Consider the following 22,790-nt stretch of genomic DNA (forward strand, 5'->3'; position numbering starts at 1 on the left):
GATTTGCCACAAAAATAGAAGGGTACCAATAATATTTAATTTATAAAAGAATATAAAATAAAACAAAGGGGGAGAGATCTTGCGTGGGAGAGTTTGGGAGAGAGAAGGAAATCAACTCTCTCTTTGACTCTAATTATTGGAAAGAGAAGGAGTTTGAGAGAAAGAAGGAGAGTAGAGAAAAATTATTGGAATATAAAAAATATAAAATTATACCAATAATAAATTATTGGAATATAAAAAATAGAAGGAAACAAAGGGGTAAAGTAGTCCAGTGAAAGATTTGCCACTTCGTGCTTTTATATAATAGTATGATATTGATTCACTTTTATTCATTCCGTGTCAATCAATCCGTTTACAGCCCTACGGCTTGGAATGGAGTTTATCTATGGAAATGAAGACGAAGACAACATCTTATTTATTTTTATACATCTCAACTTTAAGGCTGGCTCATACTGGCATAGCATATAGGGTGAGATTAAAATTCCAAGCCACATCTGTCTATAATCAATGGACTTGGAATCTAGTTCATCAAGATTTCTCCTTGTTAGTAAGCAAATCTAAGAATACATATCTATCTAGAATTGATGGAGTTGAAAGTAATTTGGCTTTTTGAAAAATTCCTCTCTTATCACAAGTAGGTAGATCAACTTTAATCATAACTATTTTCAGTTCTATACCTACATATCTTATGTCTTGCTTCTTGTTAAAAAAAAAAAAAAAGTTTTCAACAAGTTAAAAGTAATGCCCAATTTTGGCATGGTAAAATTGTTGCTCACCACCATCCATTTGGACTAATAGCCAATGCTTAGTGGATTTGCTGAACCAGCACATGGAGCAATGGCCATAAGAATCTTTACTTATCTTCTAGATATTAAGTCTGTAATTAAAATGTTTGAATCTATGGAAGTTTTGAAGCATGAACGATGTTTTTTTTTTTTTTTCCTGTTCATTTTAGAGTTAATATTTTGTTTCCAAGAAAAGAAATAAAAAAATAAACCGAACATCTATGAGAAGAAAGGCACCTCCATTTTCTTTTCTTACCAAAAGTTCGAACGGTTAGGTGGAGGTACTTGTAGGGGTAGAAGGGGAACTGTGGATCATGAAAAGCTAATTTTTTTTTTTTTTTTCGATAAATCGTGGAAACCTATTCTAACACCATATAAAGCTTTCATCCCACCGGTTCAAACTGATAGGTGGTAAGACGCCCATGTATATAAGGAGGGCAATATGCTAATTAATAGCCGATGTGGGACTAAATTCTTAACACAACAAAGATACGCGCCATGGCTGAAGGAAAGATTCTTAATCTAATCAATAAGAGATCCAACATCTCTTCGAAATGAACCAAATGAGGCACAACATGATACTATATATAGGTTGGGTTTCCCCTTAGCCCCTTGACATAAACATGGATTTTGTATTTTTTTAACCTTTATATATTTATTAGGATATGCTATACCAGATCTGATAGTGGAATAACTAAATAGATGTGAATATCCATTCCATATTAATCAATCCATGCAATGAAATTCCCGAAAGCACTGAAAAACCTCAATTTTATGATGCGATACATAAATCCAAGTTAAACGAGTATTGCACTCAATAAAAGTAACAAACCATCGATAACCGGAAACAATGACATGAAGGGTAGGTCCCCAAACATTAGAATGAATTAAAGCACAATGAACAATATTTCTATTATCAGAAAGGGGATAAACATTCTGAATTTGTTTTGCCAAAACACACGCATCACAAATAAACTAGTCCATAGTACAATGTTTAGCTATTGCTGAAAATAATCTAGATAAAGTTGCTCCATGGGGGATGACCCAGACGGCGATGCCATTCCAAAATTTTAGAGAGTGCCAAAATCAGATGAAGTGTGTAGAGCCCAACAAGGACCAGTGTCTAGGTAATAGAGACCACCACTCATTCTATCATTGTCAATCGTTGCCCCCTCACCAAGTTCTGAAACGCATAGTGAGTAGGAAAGAAAGTGACTTTACAGTTCAAATCCTTAGTGATACTACCAATGGACAACAAGTTTGCAGAAAACTTAGGAACATGTAACACAGAGGATAGTGATAATGAAGCAAAACACTAAATAGAACCCGACCTAGCAATAGGTGAAACGGAACCATCAACAATGCAAACTTTGGTATATCCTGAAGAGGGACAATAGGTAGAAAGGAAGGTATGTAAACCGATCATGTGATCAGTAGCCTCTGAGTCAATTATCCAGGACTGGGAGGCTACAAATGCACTATGACCACAAATTATAGTACCTGAGTGGGCTGAGTGAGAGGCAGTGATTGTTGGCATAGAGGAGGCAGCAACAACAGTAGAGGATCTCATCTGAGTCAACATACGATGAAGCATAACCATTTCGTCACTAGAGAATGATGCACCTGCAATAGTGGAGCTATTAGAATCAACTGTCGTATCAGACTAATTTTCCTGAGTGTTCTTCCCATGACCCTGATTATGCCCACGAGAATTAGTAGAAAGTCCATGAAGCTTCCAACACGTCTCCTTTGTGTGGTGCTCCTTGCCACAAAAGTCACATTTAACAACCGGTTTGTTGGAAGATGATGTAATAAGTCGGAAATCTGTACCATTAGAAGAAATAAGAGCAGATCGATCAAGAGAAACAGGTTGTAACATCTCAGATCGACATTGTTCCTCAGCTTGAATGATCGAATAGGCTTTCTTAATGGTGGGTGATGGATCACGATTAAGCACATGAATCTTAATATGATCATATTCCACATTGAGACTTGTTAGAAAATCATAAACGCCGAGTTCCTCCTCACGCTTTTTAAACCTAGCGACATTAGTTGCACAAACAGATTGATAAGTCCCATAATAATCATTCTCATTTCACATACCCTGTAGATCAAAATAATATTGAGTAACAGAAAGCTCATTTTGAGTAGCCTAATGGACCTTCTTCTTGAGTTCAAAACACTGGGCATGCTTGCTCACGTGGGAATAGGTAGCCTTAGCAGGCTTCTAGATTTTAGTAGCAGAATCAAGTAAAAGATACGTTCGAGCAATAGAAGGTGATAGAATTAATAAGATAGGACATTACCATCCAATTGGTAGCATCCCATTTATCTTGAGCAGAACCTGCAGTAGTATGACATTTTGAAGTTCTTGTGAGAAACCCAACATAACCACGACCAGCAATCGACAGGTAGTAATACCAAGACCAGATTAGATAGTTGCTTCCATCCAACTTGATGGTGCTAGTAGAGAAGAGAGGATAGTCATGATTAGAGGAACAACCCCCTACTTCCTGAGTAATTGATATCCCAGGATCTTCAGACGCCATGGGTGTAGATCTAACAAGCAATCACAAGAGAAGACAACCAATCCAGAGCTAATCAAGCATAAGCAATGCCAAGAGAAAGGCCTCAAACGGTAGAACACTCAACATTGAGGGAGAGAGCCCAGGAGAGGCAAAATTGCCTCTTTTGCAAAGAGAGCCTGAAGGTTTTATTTATTTATTTATTTTTTTGGAGTGGGAGATAGACTAGCGCATGTGAGGTTTAGGTGGTTTGGTTGGGTTGGGTTAAGTCTATTCGGTTTAGGGTGGTTTACGTTTAGTTTTAGAAATAGGTTTGGTTTAGAAATAGGATAGAAATAGATGTGGTTAGAAATAGGTGAGGTGTCACGGTGGAATTAGTATAGGGTTAGCGATGGGAAGGTGAAGATGAGGACAGCGAAGGGTTCTGCTATGGATTTGAGGTGTCATGGAGGGGCAGCGAAGGTGGTTTGAGGTGTTATGGAGGTCTGGCGATGGTTCTGCTATGAGTTCTGCGATGGGTTTGCAGGTCTGGCGAAGGTGGAAGGAGAAGAAGGTGTCTGGTTCTGGTGTGAGGTTGTGGCTATAGATGGCTGCAGGAAGAAGAAGAAGAAGGTCATCTGATTTTGGTGTACAGGCTTGACAGCAACGGTGAGTAGAAGAAGGTAATGGACTGGGTTTTCTTTGGGTGTTTGGGTTTTGGTGATCAGGCCCGCTCTGATACCATGAAGAATTGGGGAAATTGTGACTTGTAGGCCTTCCTTTATTTATAGTAAAAACAATAATCCTAAATCCTAACATGAGTAGTAGTCCTAATCCTACCATGAATCTGAGTGGTCGTAATTACATTATTCAGCTGAAATTAATTCTTTCATTATTCATCCCAGACAAGTTTATTATCCTATGAATGTTCTGTTCAAAAGAAAAGCTTTCCAAGTTTCAGGTTTTCCCTTTTTTTTATGGGAATTTCTCAAATCATTGGATGGCAAACGAGGCCTACGAGGCTATCTATATTCAAGTACCTCAATCTGGGATTAGTGTTTTTTGTGGATTCCTTAATGACTGCAGAGTTACAGAGACGATGAAGATCTCTGAATACTTGAATAACTCTCACTATGAAATATACAGTTCTATTCGGTCAAAGGGTCAGTCGGAGCATTTCCTATTTTCCCTATATTTCACGGTTGCATAGCGACCATAGCTTCAGAGACGGTGGCAGTGACAATTGGTGTGAAGTTTGTGATGGTTTCTCAAAGGGAGGAGGTCCAAAACTGAATTTTGATTCTGCTCTGCAAAAGGATCCTCCTGCGACCCTCCCCTACATGTCCATTGTAGGAATTCATGACAATGACGAAAATGGTTCTCAGGAAGATTCTTCCCCTCAGCAGAAAAATTTCAATGATGTTAGGTTGGATGCTGATAGAATTCTGAAAATTCTCCACCAAGATGAGCCGGATTTTGATGTTAGATCGGCTCTTGACGAGTTGCAACTCAGGGTGTCAACATTCCTTGTCAGAGAAGTTCTTAAAAGAATGTTGAAAATTGTAAACCGTACAAATAAGAATCGATGTGCAAAGTTGAGTTACAAGTTCTTCATTTGGGCCAGTCTGCAAAGTAATTACAGCCACACCACGAACACCTACCACTTACTTATGAGTATCTTTGCAAGTTGCCAGGAGTGGAAGGCAATGGGGAGATTAGTTGATCAGATGACCGAAGATGGGTTGCCAACTACTGCCAGAACATTTAACATCCTAATATGTACTTTCAGTGAGGCAGGTATGAGAAGGAGATTAGTGGAGAGATTCATTAAATCAAAGACATTTAGATATAGGCCGTTCAAGAACTCCTACAATGCAATTCTACATTCTCTACTGGCCGTAAACCAATACAATTTGATTGAGTGGTTGTACCGGCAAATGCTTGTTGATAAGCATTCTCCTGATGTTCTAACTTACAACATACTTTTATGTGCTAAGTATAGACTGGGCAAGTTTAATGAGTTCCAGACGGTGCTTGACGATATGTTTAGAAGTGGAATTTCCCCAGATTTCCACACATATAACATTTTACTCAATGTGCTTGGGAAAGATAACAATCCTTGTGCAGCTCTTGAGTTATTAAATCACATGAAAGAAGTTGGTTGTGAGCCAAACATTCTCCATTTCACCACATTGATGGATGGGTTGAGTCGGGCTGGAAATTTGGTTGCCTGCCGTTATTTTTTTGATGAGATGGTTAGGAAAGGGTACATGCCAGATGTGGTGTGTTACACAGTCATGATCACGGGATACATTGTTGCCGGGGAGCTTGAGAATGCTCAGAAAATGTTTGATGAGATGATTGTCAAAGGGCAGTTACCGAATGTCTTTACATATAATTCCATGTTACGTGGTCTTTGCATGGCCCAGAAGTTTGATGAGGCACATGCAATGCTGCGTGAAATGGAATCTAGAGGTTGCAATCCAAATTTCATTGTTTACAGAACTCTAGTTGCTTATCTGCGGAATGCTGGGAAGCTGGATGAAGCTTATAAAGTGATAGAGCAAATGGTACAAAAGGGGCACTATGTCCATCTTCGTTCGAAACTTGATGGATATGTTAAAGAGTTCAGATGGAGGATAGTGTACAAGTAGAAGATTCTTTTTTCATGATCTCAGAAGGAGACACTTATTTTTGTTACCCTGGTTCTTTTGTGACCTTTGCTGGCTGGTGCTCATTCCAGACTTCTCAGAAGTTCAACATTATGGCTATTACGATGATCATTTCTCTGTAAAGTATGTGCCTTTTCTTTTATTTGTCATACATTCTCATGAGGCAAGACTAACCAATAAAACTAAGCTAATTTTGCTTAACTCTCCCATAGTTATGGATCCTCCCCCCTGCAGTGGGATATAAATTATGGATTGCTTGATTAGAAGGCATGCTTTTATTGGTCTTTAATAGCTGTTGCATCCTCTTCTGCCTTTTATTCTGCTTTTACTCTGGGATCCTTTTAACTAATAATCGCATGGGTCTCAAATTTAATTTTCTTTTGTGTTATTTTATCTCCACCAGTGGAGGTCTGGAGCAGCACCACTAAAATTTTTTCTAAACTTGTAACGACTCCTCCTGTTAAATTTTCTGAGCTTCCTCTTATTTTCTGTGGGTTTTTTGGGTGGGGGTGGGGGTCGGGGGGGGGGGGGTGGGGTGGGTTGGAAAAGTGGACATGAATCATCTGAAACATTTAAAAAGATTTGAATTAGATTATTCGTGTATTTGTATTTAGACACTTAAATAGTTGATCTATCCTTTTCAGATGTTCAATTATCATATGAAGATTTTATTGAATCGGTAAAGGAAGGCCTGCAAAATATCACTGCTGTACCATACATGGCTCATGATGGGTAAAGGGACTAAAGCATGAACTCATAATCATGTTAATATCTCATTTTAACTTGGACTACTTTTTTTCTTCTTTTTTTTTTTTGGGGGGGGGGGGGGAGGTTTCAGTTGGAAGACCTAACTGTCAATTGGCTTCCAGTAAGCGAGAGATCCTACATTGACATTACATTTAGTTTTAGGATTAGGCTTTAAAATCATGATATCAGCTATGGTACAAAAACTATCTGGATAATTATATCTCCTTCATGGTGCAAAAACTTACTGATGTAACACAACCATGAGCAATTGTTTTAAAAATCTACTCTTACTATTGGCTTCTCTGCTTACAGATTAGGGCTTATATTGGCTCCCTTCCTGACCCATCCTTTCTAAATTTTGCCCCCCGGTGCTGCTTTGACTATGGAAGTTGACTTCTAGGTGTTGTTGATCTTAAAATAGCTTCTTTCTATCTAATCATAATTATGATTTAAATATTTGAGGTCTAGAAACCAAAGTACATAACATGTGGGGCTTAAAATTCTGGTAATTCCCTATCATGGTTCAAGAAATCGGTTTCAACCGAAATCTGGTTGAAATCCTGTAGGGGTTTGTGGTTGGTTTTCATTTGACCATAATACTTCAAAATTTCCACTCCCTTTTTTTCCCCCGATTTTTTAAACATTTAAAAAAAATTTAAAATAATATTTTTTGGCAGAAAAAATGACATTGTGAGTCCACAGGTTGGTCGATGGTGACTAACGTACATAAATTGAGCTCCAACCACACTAAGTATTAACCATATTTTTTCAAAAATTTGTTGCAAGATAATCAAATTTTAAACAAGAAAATAAAATAAAACAAAATTTTAAACATAAAATTAAATGCGAATTCATGAAGTCGTAGATTGGATAATGCTATCTAACATATTGAAGCCTAACCGCTACATATTTACCCTATCATTTGCAAAAAGATTACTTTAGGGGAAAAGTGTATAACCTCAAACTGTGAATCTTCAAATAGTCTCCCTCAAATCCACCAAATGTTAACTATAGATGACTTGTACAAGCTTCTAGCAACTTGTTCCACCAAGAGTTGGAAGTGGAATGGCAAAAACAAGGTGAAAATGAAGCATCTAGGCTAACAGCAGGTTTCGGTTGAAACCTATCAAAACCTCAAGTCGAAATGGGTTGAAACAGTACCCATAAGGACGACTTTCTGTTTTTATACCAAATGGTTGTACTGTTTCAGCGAAACAAAATGGCACGATCGACACCTACTGAGATTTTGACCGAAACATTCAGTCAAAACTTGCTATACCTAGTGAATTTCACATGGTTTTGTGCCTGTTAAGGTTGAAACCAAAATTTTTCAGTAAGTTTCAACCGAAACCACCGACTTCTTGAACCATCTTCCCTATTATTACTTGCTTTGATTTAGTTAACAATCAATATGTTAATTATCACTCAACTGATTAAGTTAAGGATAAAGGTAGGTGCATGAAGAAAGGAAGGATTTTGGATACTTTTGGATTATAGCAGTAACTTGTCTGACTTGGAGACAGGAAAGCAAAAAGTGTCCTACTCATCTGAAGCATGTAGACGCTTCCAAATAGGGTACCACTCATGCATCTATTGATCAATTCGGTACCACACTATGCATCTATTGATCAGATACAAGTTAAGTTTATCCCTTTCAGGTGCCTAGTTGTTCTAAACTTGCAGCTACTTTTATTTTAATGATGAAAAGGCCTGTCTTATTGGGCTGAGATGAGTTTAAAATAGTTAAATCTCACAGTTCAGGAAGCTTGAAACAATAAAAGTTCCTTACCATTAAAAAAAGAAAAGAAAAGTTGCCTTTACCTTCCATCACATTCAACTAAGTGAAGTGGACTGTCCTTTTAGAGAGGCTTTCACTTCTCTCTCTCTCTCTTTAGCCATGAGATCAACTGCTCTTTCCAAATCTGATATCATCACTTTGTCTCTCAACCTCAAACCTTGTTAAGGAGAACCTCTTTGGAATTATAGCTGTCAGTCATTACAATGTCCTAAATCAAACTACCATATTACATCAAGGATTTTTCTGAAAGTTGAAACGTCTGTCAAGATTTGAGCTGCTAGAGTCTAAGGAAAAATAATCTGAGACATCTAACATTCCCAAAATTATATAAAAAGAGATTTTAGACCTTTACTCATTTTCATCAGAATGGAAGGAACTAATTATACATTTGTCATTTCTTACGTGTGGAATTGCAGATGATCAAGCAACATTGAAATGAATCAAAAGCAAATCTTATGCTATGAGTTGGTCAACTAGTAAAATCACCTTGAAAGCTCCAAACTTTGATTGAGTACAATAGCTTAAGGAGCATCCTTAGCCCAGTTCCCAGTGTAAAATTTCAATCCTCATTTAGGCATGGTTCTGTTTTGAATCTTTTTTTTGGATGAATAAATAATTCATTACCAAGAGGAGAAGAATATACAAGGGAAAAGGGGGGAAGTCTTAAGCCAACATAGGGCAAAATACAAGAACAAAAACTAAACATCACCAGAAATGGACAGCAAAAAAGGAAGAGGGGGGGGGGGAAAGAGGGCCAAAATCCAAAATGCCATCAAGTGGGACGGATGAGGTCAACCTGGAGGTTCCAAGAAGCAATGACGTGGGAATTTCTGGAGGTGTTGTGGACAGGACGGGTCTTGAGGGTTTTAACTTTGGAAGTGACATCAAAGTAGATAGCTTTCCAAATCTTATCTGGAGATCGGGATTTGGAAGTCCAAATCTTAAGGGATATTAATGCACCTTTCAGTTTGATGATTGGATCTACGAAGTAAGGGGACTAAGAAACTACTAAGCTCAGTCATTCATTTCCTAATTGTATTACACCTGCATCTTCCATATTTAATTACTGAGATTGTGAACATAGATCATTTACAAAAATGTAGTTCATCCAATGAAAATCAAATTAGAGCAGGGATGTAAATGGTATAACTTTGAAGCAGATTCTTCACCAAACTAGGCTTGTTTTATTGGGAATAAGCCTAGGGTTGGGTTCCATACATGTTGGGCCTTTGATCCCAAGTGTTTTGAGTGTAATAGACCACTTTTATAGGTCTAAAAGAGGGGTTCTAAGGTTACATACGGGATTCATTGATTTGTTTCCTTTTTCTTTAGTTTCCTTTTTAGATGGAGATATTTAGTTTCTAATTTCAGCACCTAGTTAGTTTCTAATTTTAATATTTCTTAGTTTCTATTTCTAGTTTTAGTAACTAAAGGACTTTCTTTTTTTAAGTTTATATTTTCAGTTTTAATAACTAGGTGAGTTTCTAATTTTTAGTTTCCTATTTCAGTTTTTTGGAAACTAAAGTTAGTTTCTATTTTATGTAACCCCCATCATTATTATAAATAAAGGAAGGGCTCTCATTAGGAGTCAGACGAATTTTATGAACAAAAAAGATGCTGATGTGTTCTCTCCTCTTGAGTGTTTCTTTGTGTTTGATCAAAGAAGGGTTTGGTGTTTGACCCAGACGACTCCTTGCGGCATGAAGTCCAAGAGGGTTCCTACAAGTCTTCTTATTCTCTTCAAGTTTGTTATTCTATTTCATATTTTATTCACAGAGTACTGCTGTCCAGGTATTTCTTTTTCTCACTTCAGATCTGTCAGGCGATGGCCTTTTCTAGGTGGAACTGTCGACCTCTGTCCAGCACTGATTGCTGGTCACTTTTGTTTGATATTCAAACCTAAGGTTTTGTTCGCAAGAAGGAGAACTCAACCCAGATTTGAGAGCAATCTGACCTCAGATTGCTGTGTTATCATATTTCTCTCTGTTTTCGTCTTTTAGTGACCTGCAGATTCTGGTATTACAATCGGTAGACTTGTTACTTGCTGTTGGTAGTTTCTGGACTGCTATTACATTGTTCTGTTGATCTGAACCTGGTTGGACTCCTATCCTGTTCCTGGTTTAATTCTAAAGGACTACTGTTGACTGGAATTCTGTTAACCTTATTTTTCTGAAATCGATATTCTGCTGGGCTGGTAGATAACATTCTGATTTCTGTTCTATTGTTGGGATTGGACGGGTTGTTCTTTAGTTTAAAATTTCCTGCAGTTTGGGTCTAGTTTGACTTATCAAATCTAGTCCTACATTAAACTTAAGACATGCTCTTTGAATGTGTTACTGAGACCAATGTACGTTTAGTTTTCATCATTTAGGGTATTAATGAATATGTTTTCAGTTTAGGAGTATAAAAGTAAAGATGCATTCAATGTTGAGTATATAGTTAAAAATATAAAACATAGGGATAAATATATTATGAAACTTATGAGGACATTAATATGAAATGTTACTAAGAGGCATAAACTTAGGGCTTCCTGTTGTTTGGACAAAATGCCAGGATCATGACTTGCAATGGCATCCAATAGGAGTTCAATTTATGGCAGTGGTGTTCAATTTCCATCAGTGAGGTTCAAATCCCTGAAGCAGGGTTTGATTTTCAGTGGTGTCACCACCACATATGTTCTCTTGTTCCCATTTTCCTTTTGTATTGCTTTGATCATGGCTATGCCCAAGACCATGTCTGGATGTTTCGAGCATACATAACAAACACAGAAAAAAACTAAAAAATCCATGTCCCAGTCCCATAGATCATAGACAATATCCAAAATTACTACTATGTAAGTTCATAACCTGTCTTACATTCATAGAATTCAATTTGAACTATTTTTAAAATAAGTAAAGGCTTAAACCACCACTGGGATTGCCAACACAGAAAAAGGCTTGACCACCCACTAGATTAAAAGGNGGGGCAGAGGGGGAAGGGAGAGATACTAAGTAGTCAGGGGGGTTGGGAGAGGGCAACCTGAAGGTTCCAAGATGAAATGATATGGGAGTTTCTAGGGGAGATAGGAACGGGATGGTTATGCCGAGGAAGGAGGGCCTGGGCTTTGGAAGCAACATGATGCAGATTCTTCACCAAACTAGGCTTGTTTTATTAGGAATAAGCCAAGGGTTGGATTCCATACATGGTGGGCCTTTGATCCCAAGTATTTTGAGTGTAATAGACCACTTTTATGGGTCTAAAAGAGGGGTTCTAAGGTTGTATACGGGATTCACTGATTTGTTTCCGTTTTCATTAGTTTCCTTTTTAGATGGGTTGTTTAGTTTCTAATTTCAGTACCTAGTTAGTTTCTAATTTTTAGTCAAAAGTTAGTTTCTAATTTCAGTAATTGTATTTTCCTAGTTTCTATTTTCAGAATTAGAAATTAGAGGAGTTGTTTTTTATTTAGTTTCCTATTTCAGTTTTGGAAACTAAACTTAGTTTCTATTTTGTAAACCCCCCATCATTATTATAAATAAAGGAGAGCTCTCATTAGTAGAGCCACGATTTTATGAATGAAAAGGCTATGTTGCTGTTGCTCTTCTGAGTTTGCTTTGTGTGTGATCAAAGTGGTGGTCTTGTGTTTGATTAAGGCTGAAGGAGTTGACGTTTGATCCAATTGACTCTTTGCGGCGTGAAGTCCAAGAGGTCTCTTCAACTATTCTTTTTTTCTTTTCAAAGTTAATTGCAAGGTTCTTCAAATCAGGTAAGAGATCTGAAACTGTGATTGAATTCTGGTTTTGGAAATCTCCAGATTTCTCCTTACTGCCCCTACTCTGTTCTGGAAGATCCAACCAGCCGATGGCCCTCCCCTTTTGATCGATTGTTGGGTTTATTAAGAGGGAGGTCGACCTTAATTTGGGACCAATCATACTGGGGGATTTTGAGTTATGAAGTTTCTCCCTATTCTGGCCGATTTTTTTTGGTTTATTTTTGCTGCCCAGAATTTTGGGTTGGTTTGTCCAGATTGTTGCTGATTAGTTACTGATTTGATTCTCCATTATTTTAGTATCATTAGTGGGTGATTTATGTCCTTAATCCACTGGTTATTACTCAGTTATAGAACTGCTGAATTGTTGAAATGATTGAGTTGTTAGCTTCCCTATTGAACTCGATAGCTTGCTGGACTGTTATATACTACTCTGATTTTTCTGTTATGATGTTGGGGCTGGTTTATGGTTGTTCTTTGGTTTAAAAGTTCTTGCTGTTTGTGTCTAGTTTGAGTTTCAGATCTAGTCCTACATTACAACATCAAAGGAGATAGATTTCCAAATCTTATCTAGGGATCTAGATTTGGCAGTCTATCTTCGAATGTTGCGCTCTATCCAGATATGGTTAATAGTAGCACAAAAGGCCAATTTACCAGCAGTGTCACAATTGGTCGAACCAAAGAAGGACATGTCTAGCCAAATATATTCTCTGTCAAAAGGGAGGATTGATCTTCTAGAAGGCCAGCATTTGGAAAGGACAGATTTCTAGACATGGCAGGAAAAGGGGCAAGAGAAGAAGAGATGGGGGATATCCTCTGTACGTGAGGGGCATAAGCAGCAGGAAGGATTGGTAGAGATATGGCGGTGAATGAGGAAGGATTGGGTGGGAAGACAGCTGGACAGGCAGCACCAGAGAGTGAAGCTCTGGCGGGGAATATGACCTTTAAACCAGACTAGTTTATGCAGGGAACTATCGGGGAAGGGAAACCGACAAAGGATCAAGCGGAGGCAGAGGAGAATATCCCATTGGTAGAGGGGAGCCAAATACAATGGTCGTCTCTTCCTCTATGACCAGGGGGAAGAGGGGGAAGGGAGGACCAGAGGTCAAGCAGAGAAGGGTGGGAGGAGGGAGGTGACCAACCATTGAGAGAAAGGATAGAGGAGACCCAACCATTTGAATCTTGAAACTGCATAAATTGGAACTTGAGATGAAGCTGACTTCCTGTTGTGGTTATCGATCATGCTAGGATAGAGGGCAAATTCTATTGATCATCCCAACACCAAATCCTCAAAGCATACTGCTACCAAGGTGAAGCAGTTACATTTGCAAATGGTGAATGAAGCATTCTATTGTAATCTATCAAAAAGGGAGAGGGGTTGGTTGGAATAAAATGAAGAGCATTCTGTTGTATCCCAACCATTTAAGAGGAAAAACTTATTGCCATGATTCATCCACAGGAGGTGGTATCAGATTCTCCAGTGGGGCTAAAATCTGCAGTATACTGATTGTGTAATCCACTTCAAACTTTATCCAAGGACAGTGCCAGATATTCCCATCTTATGCAGAAGAGCCATTCATGACTTCATTTTTCCTTCTGCAGGTACGTACAAGGGTACAAACATGTATCTAAGCCCTTCTCAGAATTTTTTTTTTGGGTATGTTGAAGTTTTCATGTGCCTTTTGATTTTATCTTCATCATCCCCGGAGAAAGAGGATATTTTCATTTGAACGCTCCATTTGTTTTGGCATAAAATAGCCAGAAAATAAAATTTTACTGTAAAACTAAAATTTCTACTATTTGTTTTGTAACATGAAAAGTTTACAGGATACCACACATTTTTCGGATTAGGTTTAGATATCTGGGGTCAACCATAAATAAAAATGGTGACATAAATGAAGATGTTTCCCAGAGAATTAAAGTGGGATGGATGAAGTAGAGAGGTGCATCCAGAGTGTGGTGTGACCGGTGTATCCCTTGAAAGCTGAATAGAAAATTCTATAGGACTGTTGTGCGACCAACCATTATGTATGAGGCGGAATGTTGGGCAGCTAAGAATTGTCATATATAGAAGCTAGATACCACACATTTTTCGGATTAGGTTTAGATATCTGGGGTCAACCATAAATAAAGATGGTGACATAGATGATGATGTTTCCCAGAGAATTAAAGTGGGATGGATGAAGTAGAGAGGTGCATCCAGAGTGTGGTGTGACCGGTGTATCCCTTGAAAGCTGAATAGAAAACTCTATAGGACTGTTGTGCGACCAACCATTATGTATGAGGTGGAATGTTGGGCAGCTAAGAATTTTCATATATAGAAGCTATGTGTAGTTGAGATAAGGATGTTAAGATGGATGTGCGGAAAAACTATGAAGGATAAAGTAAGGAATGAGCATATTAGAGCTGATTTGGGAGTTGCCCCCGGTCAACAACAAGCTTTGTGAAAGTTGTCATCGTATGGCCATGTTCAAAGGAGGCCTGAGGATGCCCCAGTATGGAGGAGTGACCTAATCCAGATTGAAGCAGCTAAAAGAGTTAGGGGCTGGCCTAAAATGATCATAGGCGAAGTGGTGAGGAATGACATGCATAGTCTCGGTCTTGTCCCAAGTATGACTTTGGATAGAGCCTATTGGAGGGCTAGAATCCAAATAGCTAACCCATTTAGCTGAGATTCTCTTGACTTATTGGGTTGTGCCTCTTTCCTCTTACTCTCTCATCTTTTCATCTCTTCCTTCCCTCAATTTTGTTTGGATTTTTTTCTTCTCTCGTTTGTATGGATCCATGTTGCCGACCTCATTAAGTTGGGATAAGGCTGAGTTTGTTATACGGAAATTTTACAGGGAACCACACATATTTCGGATTAGGCCATTGCTCCCTGATCTGAGAACCAGAGGTCTTGTCTTTCCTTGCAACGAGGTGAATATTCATATATATATAGGTGAATGAACCTCTCTATGCTTCTCTCTCTCTTTCTCTCATCCAATATTTTTTACACTTGTCATCAGGACTTCTTTTGTTAAATTCTAGTCTCCTCTGTTTCATTTTCGTAAATAGCTTTACACCTTTCCCTTGCTTTGCTTCAAAATCTCTCTCTCTCTCGTTTCTCTGTGTTACAGTTTCAGAGGAACAAAAAGGATTTCGGAGTTTGTCTGATGCAGTAGCGCTTCCCTGGACCGGCCCAAACCTTCCTTGGTGTTAAATTCAAGACGAACCGAGGCCAAATTAGGTTTTTGGTCCAGTAGGATATTTAGTGTTTATTTATTTTATTTTGGGTTATCTTGTAATATTTATTTTTATGGAAAGTTAGATAAGTAGGAAATAGAGTTTGATTTTGCTTCTATTTTTGGTTTAGACTAAACTTCCATGTTCTTGCTTTCTTTTTCTTTTATATATCAGCATGTACCATTAATTTAGTGGATTTTTATATTGAATTGAGTTTATTAGGTTTTTGCTTGTGTGTCATGAGCAGTGGTGGTGTTTTCCATTTCTTCTTCTCTCTTTGCCTTCCTTCAGGTACAAAAAACTTTCCCTATTCCTTCTTTGCTCCTCCTCCTTTTCCTTCCCACCACTACTTTCCTTTATCCCTTCTTTTCTTCCTTAATTTACTTTTACTGATTTTATAACCTGTTCGAATAGACCAGCAGTCCCCTTCTTTGATTTCGATTTCTGTCATCTCTCTCCCTTTCTCTCTATGATTCTGGGCGTGAGCATCCTGAACCTAAACGACTCAAGCCCCAGAACTTGCTAAAATGAATTCTTCTGTGAGATATTACCATTTGCTCCTTATCATATAGCCATATCCCACAAACTCACATCGGTTCTATGGTCCTTTCCTAACCCTTTGGCAAGAACCTTTGCCCTAAAATCGGCCGCACTTTGGCAATGATTACCACCCGAATGATGACACGTTATTAGTTTCCATCCTTGAGAGGGTTGAACCCCCATCTCACTGCCATAATTGGCAATGACACCACCATGCTTTTATAAAAAGGACTGGCATAATGAAACATGGAACAGAGAAAGATCAGTAAGAGGTTGATTTCATGTGAGCGGGCTTGAATTCTATTTTGGAGAATTCAAATGTCAAAAGCAATCTGTGATATTAGAAAGCTGAAAAATTGACCTATTCCTTCATCCTTGGACAGTGTCAGTATGCTGCTTGCAATTCGTTTTCATGTCCATATACAATAGTGTTTAAGATGAACTAGGCCGTTGCAGTCGTTGAAAAATGTCCCATATCTTTTTGCTTTGGTTAAATCATATCTGAAATTTAGTAGTTCACATCCAGTCATTAACTTTCATTGAATGAGGTTTTAAACAGAGAGTTGTGGTTGTTGAATGTTACTGATGATGCAGACTAAGTGTATAATGTATTCTTATTGATAACAAGTTATTAGTAATAATAATTATTTGTAGTTTTATTTTTCCTCTTTAGTTGTGTGGTTGAAAATGGTAAGTGATAATCTAATGTTGTACTTCAGGAGCGCCACAGGACTTCTCCAGGGATGGCTGCAGCATTACAGGCTGCAATTAATACCCCACAGTCAGAGAAACTAAAACAAGCACTGAATATGACACCTCGACTTCTTGACATGTATTTTTCTATAGCACTACGAGATGTAAATAATTGTACGTTGTTTCCTTGCTTTGTTGTAGGAAATCTGCTTTCTTGACTCACAATCTTTTATCCTTGCAAAACACATTTTCTGTTCAGTATCCGAAAAAGTTGATTAGAGTCTGAAATATATTTGATGACTGTTGCAGCACTTATTTGTCCATTAATCCCGCTACTTATGTCAAGAATTTCTACATTATTTCCAGACAAGGTTTTCGCATATGAGGTGGGAAGATAGTTCTTTATGAGTCCAAATCTAAACATTTGTTTTGCATTATTTTCTGTGCTCTCAGTATTGTTTTTTGTTTCTTTGTTTTTCTTTTTTCATTTTTTTGTTTTGTTTTGAATGATAAAGAAAGTGCTCTAACAGATAGATGTTACTGTAGTGGTTCTCAGCAACCCTTAGTACTGCTGGTCATAAACCTAGGTCATGCTCATGTTCAAAAGGCTCTGTGAACCTTGGATTTTCTTAATGAAATTTTCAGGCCCTTCGGTTGTTCCAGTAAAATTTTTTGATATAAAAGTAAATATGCTTGAATCTCTCTCTCTCACTTTTCATGCATGGGCCTTTTAGAGCTTAGTTGTTAGTAGAACAGGTTCGCATTAACTCCTAAGAAAATATTCATGCTTTAAATGTAGCCTACAAGCTCAACACAAAAATGGATTTGCCCAACCTAATCTTATGTTGTAACAAATCTTGACCAAATGCCAAAATCAACCAAAGAAACTTTTTGGTGATGTCTATGCCTAGTCTTACGGCATTGGAAACGAAATGAAATTTATAACTAAGACTTGTATCCCTATTTTTTTTCTAATTCTACCCGAGCTGCAGCAAGGCCCCTTGAGCGGAGCGAGAGAAAAGAAGCAAGCGCTAACTCTGCGTCCTGCGTGGAAGCAGAGCTAGCTAGTAAGTCTACTTGCCACTGCTAGCGTTCTTGGTAGCTTATTTTTAGGGCTTCCTTTAGGCGTATCCCCAACGGATCCCAACTCTTATTGTATCAACCTACATATGTCTCTCCCCCATCAATTGGTACTAGTTATTGTCATTTGAATTTCTTGACTTGATTTGTTCAATGAGAAATGCGAAACGAAAGAAGGATCTTCCTGTTGGGAAATTAGATCCAACTCTTTGTAACACCCTTCACAGAAAATGGATAAATAAATTGATTGATAATTTATCTCAGTATCAATGCCTTACCTCCCATCAGGGGTTTCCTGTGTGCTTGTTGGCTGAATATGTACTTACACAGTCTGTGTAATGGAACTATTGTTGTTTCAGACTCTTGCAACTTGTATTATTATCATGGGAGCCCACTCTTTACATTTTACATTTCTTTCATTCCCATCAAATCCATGTAATGCCATCTGAATTTTTATTCTTTCTAGATGCTTGGAGTTCCCCTATTAACATATAACTTATATGAGACTTTTATGCCAGTGAATTGGAACTTCTGAAATGTAATGCATGTTTACAGGTCCAGAGGAGGCTGTTAGAATTCATGCGAGCTGCATTTCAACGATCTCCAGATTTCATTGCACGGCTGAAGGTATTTTCTTTGTTGAGCTTGCATCTTGACCAGATAACTTGGCTACACCTGCAATTGCACATTTGGTATTGGCAACCTGGAAAAAAAAAAAAAAAAAAGAGTAAAATGGCACTTCAAGAATGTAATGTTGATCTAGAATTCATTTTTCGCCATAGGCAGTACTAGAAAGCTAAGCAATTCTTTCCCTCTTTCCCTATTTCGGTTGATAAAATTAGTTTGACCTGTTTATGATGGTATAAATGAAAAAAAATTGTGGGGCATTTTTATGTACTTTAAGATATCCTTTCATATTCTTGGGCATTGTTTCTATCATATAAGTTTGAGCTTTTAGCAAACATGGTATCAAAGTAGAGAGGTCAAGTGTTCGACTCCTCGAAAGTGTGTTGAAACAGTTTTCCAAATATATCTTTTCCCTCAGTGCCGTGCGAAGGATATACTGTGTGAGCTCCAAGTGCAAGGACCATGGGATCTTGGCCTGCACATGCGGGGCAGTGTTGATGTATACATTGAGGCTGCTCTTCCCTAACAGTTTGAGCTTTTAGGTGAAATGGTAGCGAACATGGTGGAGATTTGCACTAGGCTTCACAACTCATATTCTTTTGGCTCATGTATCAGGGTTTCTGATCAGGTGCATGCTAAGCTCTTCCCATCAGGATCTTGATCGACCCTCCCCCTAATAATTTTGACCATGATTAGGCGAGCTAAGCCTGAAAGGCCAGTGCTCATTTTCATCGCTCATTTTCATCTCTATATTCAGATATGTTCTCCCCCCCCCCCCCCCCTATTTTGGTGTTGCGATGGTGGGTGGTGGGGGGGGGGGAGAGGGGAGGTTATGCAGTGAAGTGCATTTATCAGTGTATTATGCAGGTCTCCCTTTTCTGGCCTTTGGGGGACTCATATGATTTTTGATTTGGTTTTGTCAGTATGTAGGGTTTAGTTAGTAATTTGGATTATATATTTATATATGTATATGTTTCAAGTTTATTCATATTATTGCTAGTAGCTTACAATGGGTTGAACTGGTCGATCCATTTGAATGTGAACCTGGATTGAATTTCCACAGGATACTTGGGTTTGCATCCTGATCCAACTCATATTGCCATTTGTGGGTGCATACCCAACCCAAAACCCTTGTGGGTTCCACATATGTATGGGATTGGGTTTTGCCTGCTTATTCACACCCAAATCCAATTTTTTCTTCCTGTCATATATTTATTGCATACATAAGCTGCCTGGGATCCAGATCTGAGTCTGATCAAGATCCAATGAGTCCGACATACACCAACTTGGATAAAAAAATCCAGAGTAAGTTGATCTTGTTCCTGGTCCTCTCAGTCTAATGCCCCAAGCGCTGGCTGGTTAATTGTCAAATGCATAATTATCATAATTCCAGCCTACGGGGTTAGTTTGGGTTTCTCCTCATACTTTTCTAGCCGGATAACCAGAAGGGTTTATTCTTGTTGTGGGAATTGATCTGTTTATGGTGTTCAAATACAAGTGGGGTTTCAATGTATTAGTAGGAGTTGATATCAATAGAGTTTTACATGTAGGGTTAGGAGCACATTATATCTTCAATTCAATGAAATCCAATTTTTATGATCTCTGTTGTGCTGGCTATCTTCTTGTTTTATTTTGTGATTGTTTAGCCTTTCATGTTTGCTTAGTAAAATTGTTATTTGTGAAGAAAAGAGGAGTAAAATAAAATATACAGCTAACATTTTCTTAATGCAATCTCTGTTTTTGTTCAATCATCAGTCTCCTTAAGTTTTAACCAAAAATGAACCTTAGAAACCCCTGTTCTTTGTATTACCAATTCAAGGACTTAAGATATTCACCAAAAGGACCCGGTTGCACTATCTAAATTACAGGAGAAATCAAACTTGTCCCAACTGCACCCTAGAAATACTACTGTTCAGTTTCTTTCAAGTTTCATCAAATTCTGAAAACTCCTAGCCTCATTTTCTTTGACGCCTCCATTGAAACATCTCTCATAATCCCAATTTTAATTGACTGGTGTTCAACATATTTATACCTTCTTTGGTGTTTCAACAAATCCTAGTTCAGGATAGCAGGGCTGTTAATCCTAGATTATCTGTATTCTAGGGGATTTTGTCACCGGTTTTTTTGTTTGTGAAGATAGTCCATTATATGAAATCCATCCTTGTGGTCATCTTACTGTGTTGTTCATGGACTCTAATTTGAATAATTCCTACATGTGATATACCTCTTTAAGAAAAATCCAAGTGATAAACACTTTCCCACACATGGAAGCTTGGAGAGTGCCCTAATTTAGTGGACATTTTTTCACATAATTATATCTGTTCAATTGCAGACCGGTGTGATTTCTTCTCATGCTGTTAAATTGGTTTCAAAATTGTTTGTAAAAGACTAAAAAGTCAAGTTCTTTGTGGAATTATTTGAACAATAGGGAACTTTAAGAACACAAGAGTGAAGCCCCATACATGTTGGTCATTTGATAGAGATAGGTCCACAAATTTGACACGTTCTATTCATAGAGTTGCCAATCTATCCAATGGTCAAAATTCCAATTTGTCTTGTCCATGTGGAAAAAAGTAGAGGGTAGAGGGCTTATGGGAATGAGTTCCTTCAAGAGGCGTCTGTGAACCCTTTTTCCCGATAAAGGATAGAGCAGATGCAATCTTTGAACCACGTTAAAGGTGTCAGAATGCATCTGTATGTAACATGTGCCTACTCCAATTTTTAAAGGATTCCATGCTGGTGATGTTTTCAAGAGGTTTGGACGGATTATTCTGTGATGATGTTTTCTAAAGATTGACCAGGTTGATCTGACTGAAAATTTCGGTATGTCTTGGACATAAAACCAAATACAGAGAAAAACAAAGGGCTGAACTGAGAAACTGGTGACAAATGATTACAGCCTCATTTTATGTGCTGTCACTTATGCTGCATTTTATCATGACAGATCTGTACAATTTAAATAAATTTGAAGACACTGCATATTTAAACATGCTGGAAGATATAGATAATTACTGATTGCTATGTAAAATACATTGTACAAGAAGCCTTTGGCTGGCATACTGCCACATCATCTATAAAGATTGACATGAGTTTTTGTCAACAGGAAAAAGCTTTTACAAAGTCATATTTCTAGCTTCGGATGAGTTTGTGAAAATACACCAGTTGTGCTATTTATGACATTTGCAGGAGTAAATTTGCCCTCTCAGCTTTACCCCCACTGCAATGGCAGTTTAGCTAAAGCCCCTTGGAATTAAGTATACACAACAAAATGGAAAATGGAATATAAATCATTTAATTATAGTTGTCAGGACGCCTTGGCGTCCAGGCACCGTGGTCTCCTAGGCAGGTGCCTTGGATGACTTGGTCACCTTGCAGTCAGGCCCCTCCAACGACTTGGGTCTCCAAGACGCTTTGATAACTACGATTTTAGTACTCTAATTTGTTTTTTCAATGAATCAATTGCTGCTGGGATATGTTATGTTTTTCTTTCTACTACAAAGTTGTCTGTGGCTTCCTTTCTGTTTGTGGATGAATGTGTAAGTTTCTTTCATATGATATTGCAGTGTTAATATATCTAAAATCCTTTGCACAAGCCCAACATTGACAGACTTGGAGAAGCTTATGACAGCCCTGCAAAGGTAAATAATTGCCATAGTTATACAAGAGATGCATTGATGGACACATGCTCAAACATGACATGATTTCCATTCAATTCCTGTTAAAAACAAAAGTTATTTTCATGAAATTTTTCCCTTTACAGATGGAGTTGACGTTACAGTTGTGTTGGGCTATTGGGGAACATGGAGGTGGAGGTGGATCTCACAAAGAAGATGTAGCTCGAGAGCTCTTTGAGAGCCTAGAATTGCTTTTTTATGAAAATCTTTCGTCTAGGTTGGTGCTGTACTAGAACATGCCATCTGTATTATAGAATGTACTTGTAGTCAAGGATTAAAGTATCGGTATCGGTCGCCGTATCGGTCGGCCAAAATTAAGATACGTATCGGAGAGTATCGTATCGTATCGGAGATACACTAAGATACGCTAAAGATACACACATAAATGGATAGGAAACATTTTTTTAAACACTTTTGCATAAAGAGTTTGTTAAAAAAAGCTATTTATAACATGTATTATGCATAAACACTAAATTGAGGGTATCGTACTAAGAATTCAAGGTTTGTAGTTGTCCCATAAATGTAAAATCCTTGTTCCCAACCTTGATTTCCACTTTAGTTAGAGAGAAATATGGTTGACAGCAACTTTGGAACAAAAACCCTTCAAAAAATCGTGTTTTTCTGAAAAATTACCCATCTTGGCCATTATATGACCATAGCGCACTGTATCAGTATATACCGGTGATATACCGATACTCAC

General features: G+C 37.9%; 2 protein-coding genes across 14 annotated transcripts in view; one reads left to right on the plus strand and one right to left on the minus strand.

Annotated features, from left to right (window-relative positions):
* The first annotated feature begins 3,667 nt into the window (after positions 1 to 3,667).
* Positions 3,668 to 22,474, plus strand: LOC122089367. Of its 13 annotated transcripts, none has more exons than XR_006143309.1 (7): positions 3,668 to 6,084; positions 12,136 to 13,853; positions 16,736 to 16,883; positions 17,019 to 17,095; positions 18,345 to 18,416; positions 21,980 to 22,054; positions 22,177 to 22,470. XR_006143309.1 is itself a non-coding variant. In XM_042659031.1 (6 exons), the coding sequence occupies exons 3-6, from the start codon at positions 16,760 to 16,762 to the stop codon at positions 22,321 to 22,323; spliced, it is 420 nt and encodes a 139-aa protein (XP_042514965.1). In that variant the 5' UTR covers positions 5,942 to 6,084; positions 6,606 to 6,693; positions 16,736 to 16,759; the 3' UTR covers positions 22,324 to 22,474. The 13 variants fall into 13 exon arrangements, 4 of the variants coding, with proteins under 4 accessions (XP_042514965.1, XP_042514964.1, XP_042514966.1 ...); XR_006143308.1 differs by lacking the exon at positions 12,136 to 13,853 and adding an exon at positions 6,606 to 6,693 and having other exon boundaries at positions 22,177 to 22,458; XR_006143312.1 differs by lacking the exons at positions 12,136 to 13,853; positions 17,019 to 17,095 and adding an exon at positions 6,606 to 6,693 and having other exon boundaries at positions 16,736 to 16,848; positions 22,177 to 22,458.
* A 261-nt stretch (positions 22,475 to 22,735) lies between these two features.
* The window catches only part of LOC122089021 (disease resistance RPP8-like protein 3), a 3,763-nt gene continuing 3,708 nt past the window's right edge, over positions 22,736 to 22,790 (minus strand). The window contains exon 3 of the mRNA XM_042658426.1: positions 22,736 to 22,753. Coding sequence (XP_042514360.1) covers positions 22,736 to 22,753 — 18 coding nt within the window. The remainder of the gene's footprint in view (positions 22,754 to 22,790) is intronic.

The sequence above is a fragment of the Macadamia integrifolia genome, chromosome 9 (genome assembly GCF_013358625.1).
Source record: "Macadamia integrifolia cultivar HAES 741 chromosome 9, SCU_Mint_v3, whole genome shotgun sequence".
Lineage (NCBI taxonomy): Eukaryota > Viridiplantae > Streptophyta > Magnoliopsida > Proteales > Proteaceae > Macadamia > Macadamia integrifolia.

Coding starts and splice junctions, on each gene's coding strand:
- LOC122089367 (XM_042659029.1), top strand. CDS start 13,830: ATGACTTCATTTTTCCTTCTGCAG. Junction 17,096..18,344: donor ACAAGGTTTTCGCATATGAG/GTGGGAAGATAG, acceptor GCATGTTTACAG/GTCCAGAGGAGGCTGTTAGA. Junction 18,417..22,176: donor ATTTCATTGCACGGCTGAAG/GTATTTTCTTTG, acceptor TTCCCTTTACAG/ATGGAGTTGACGTTACAGTT.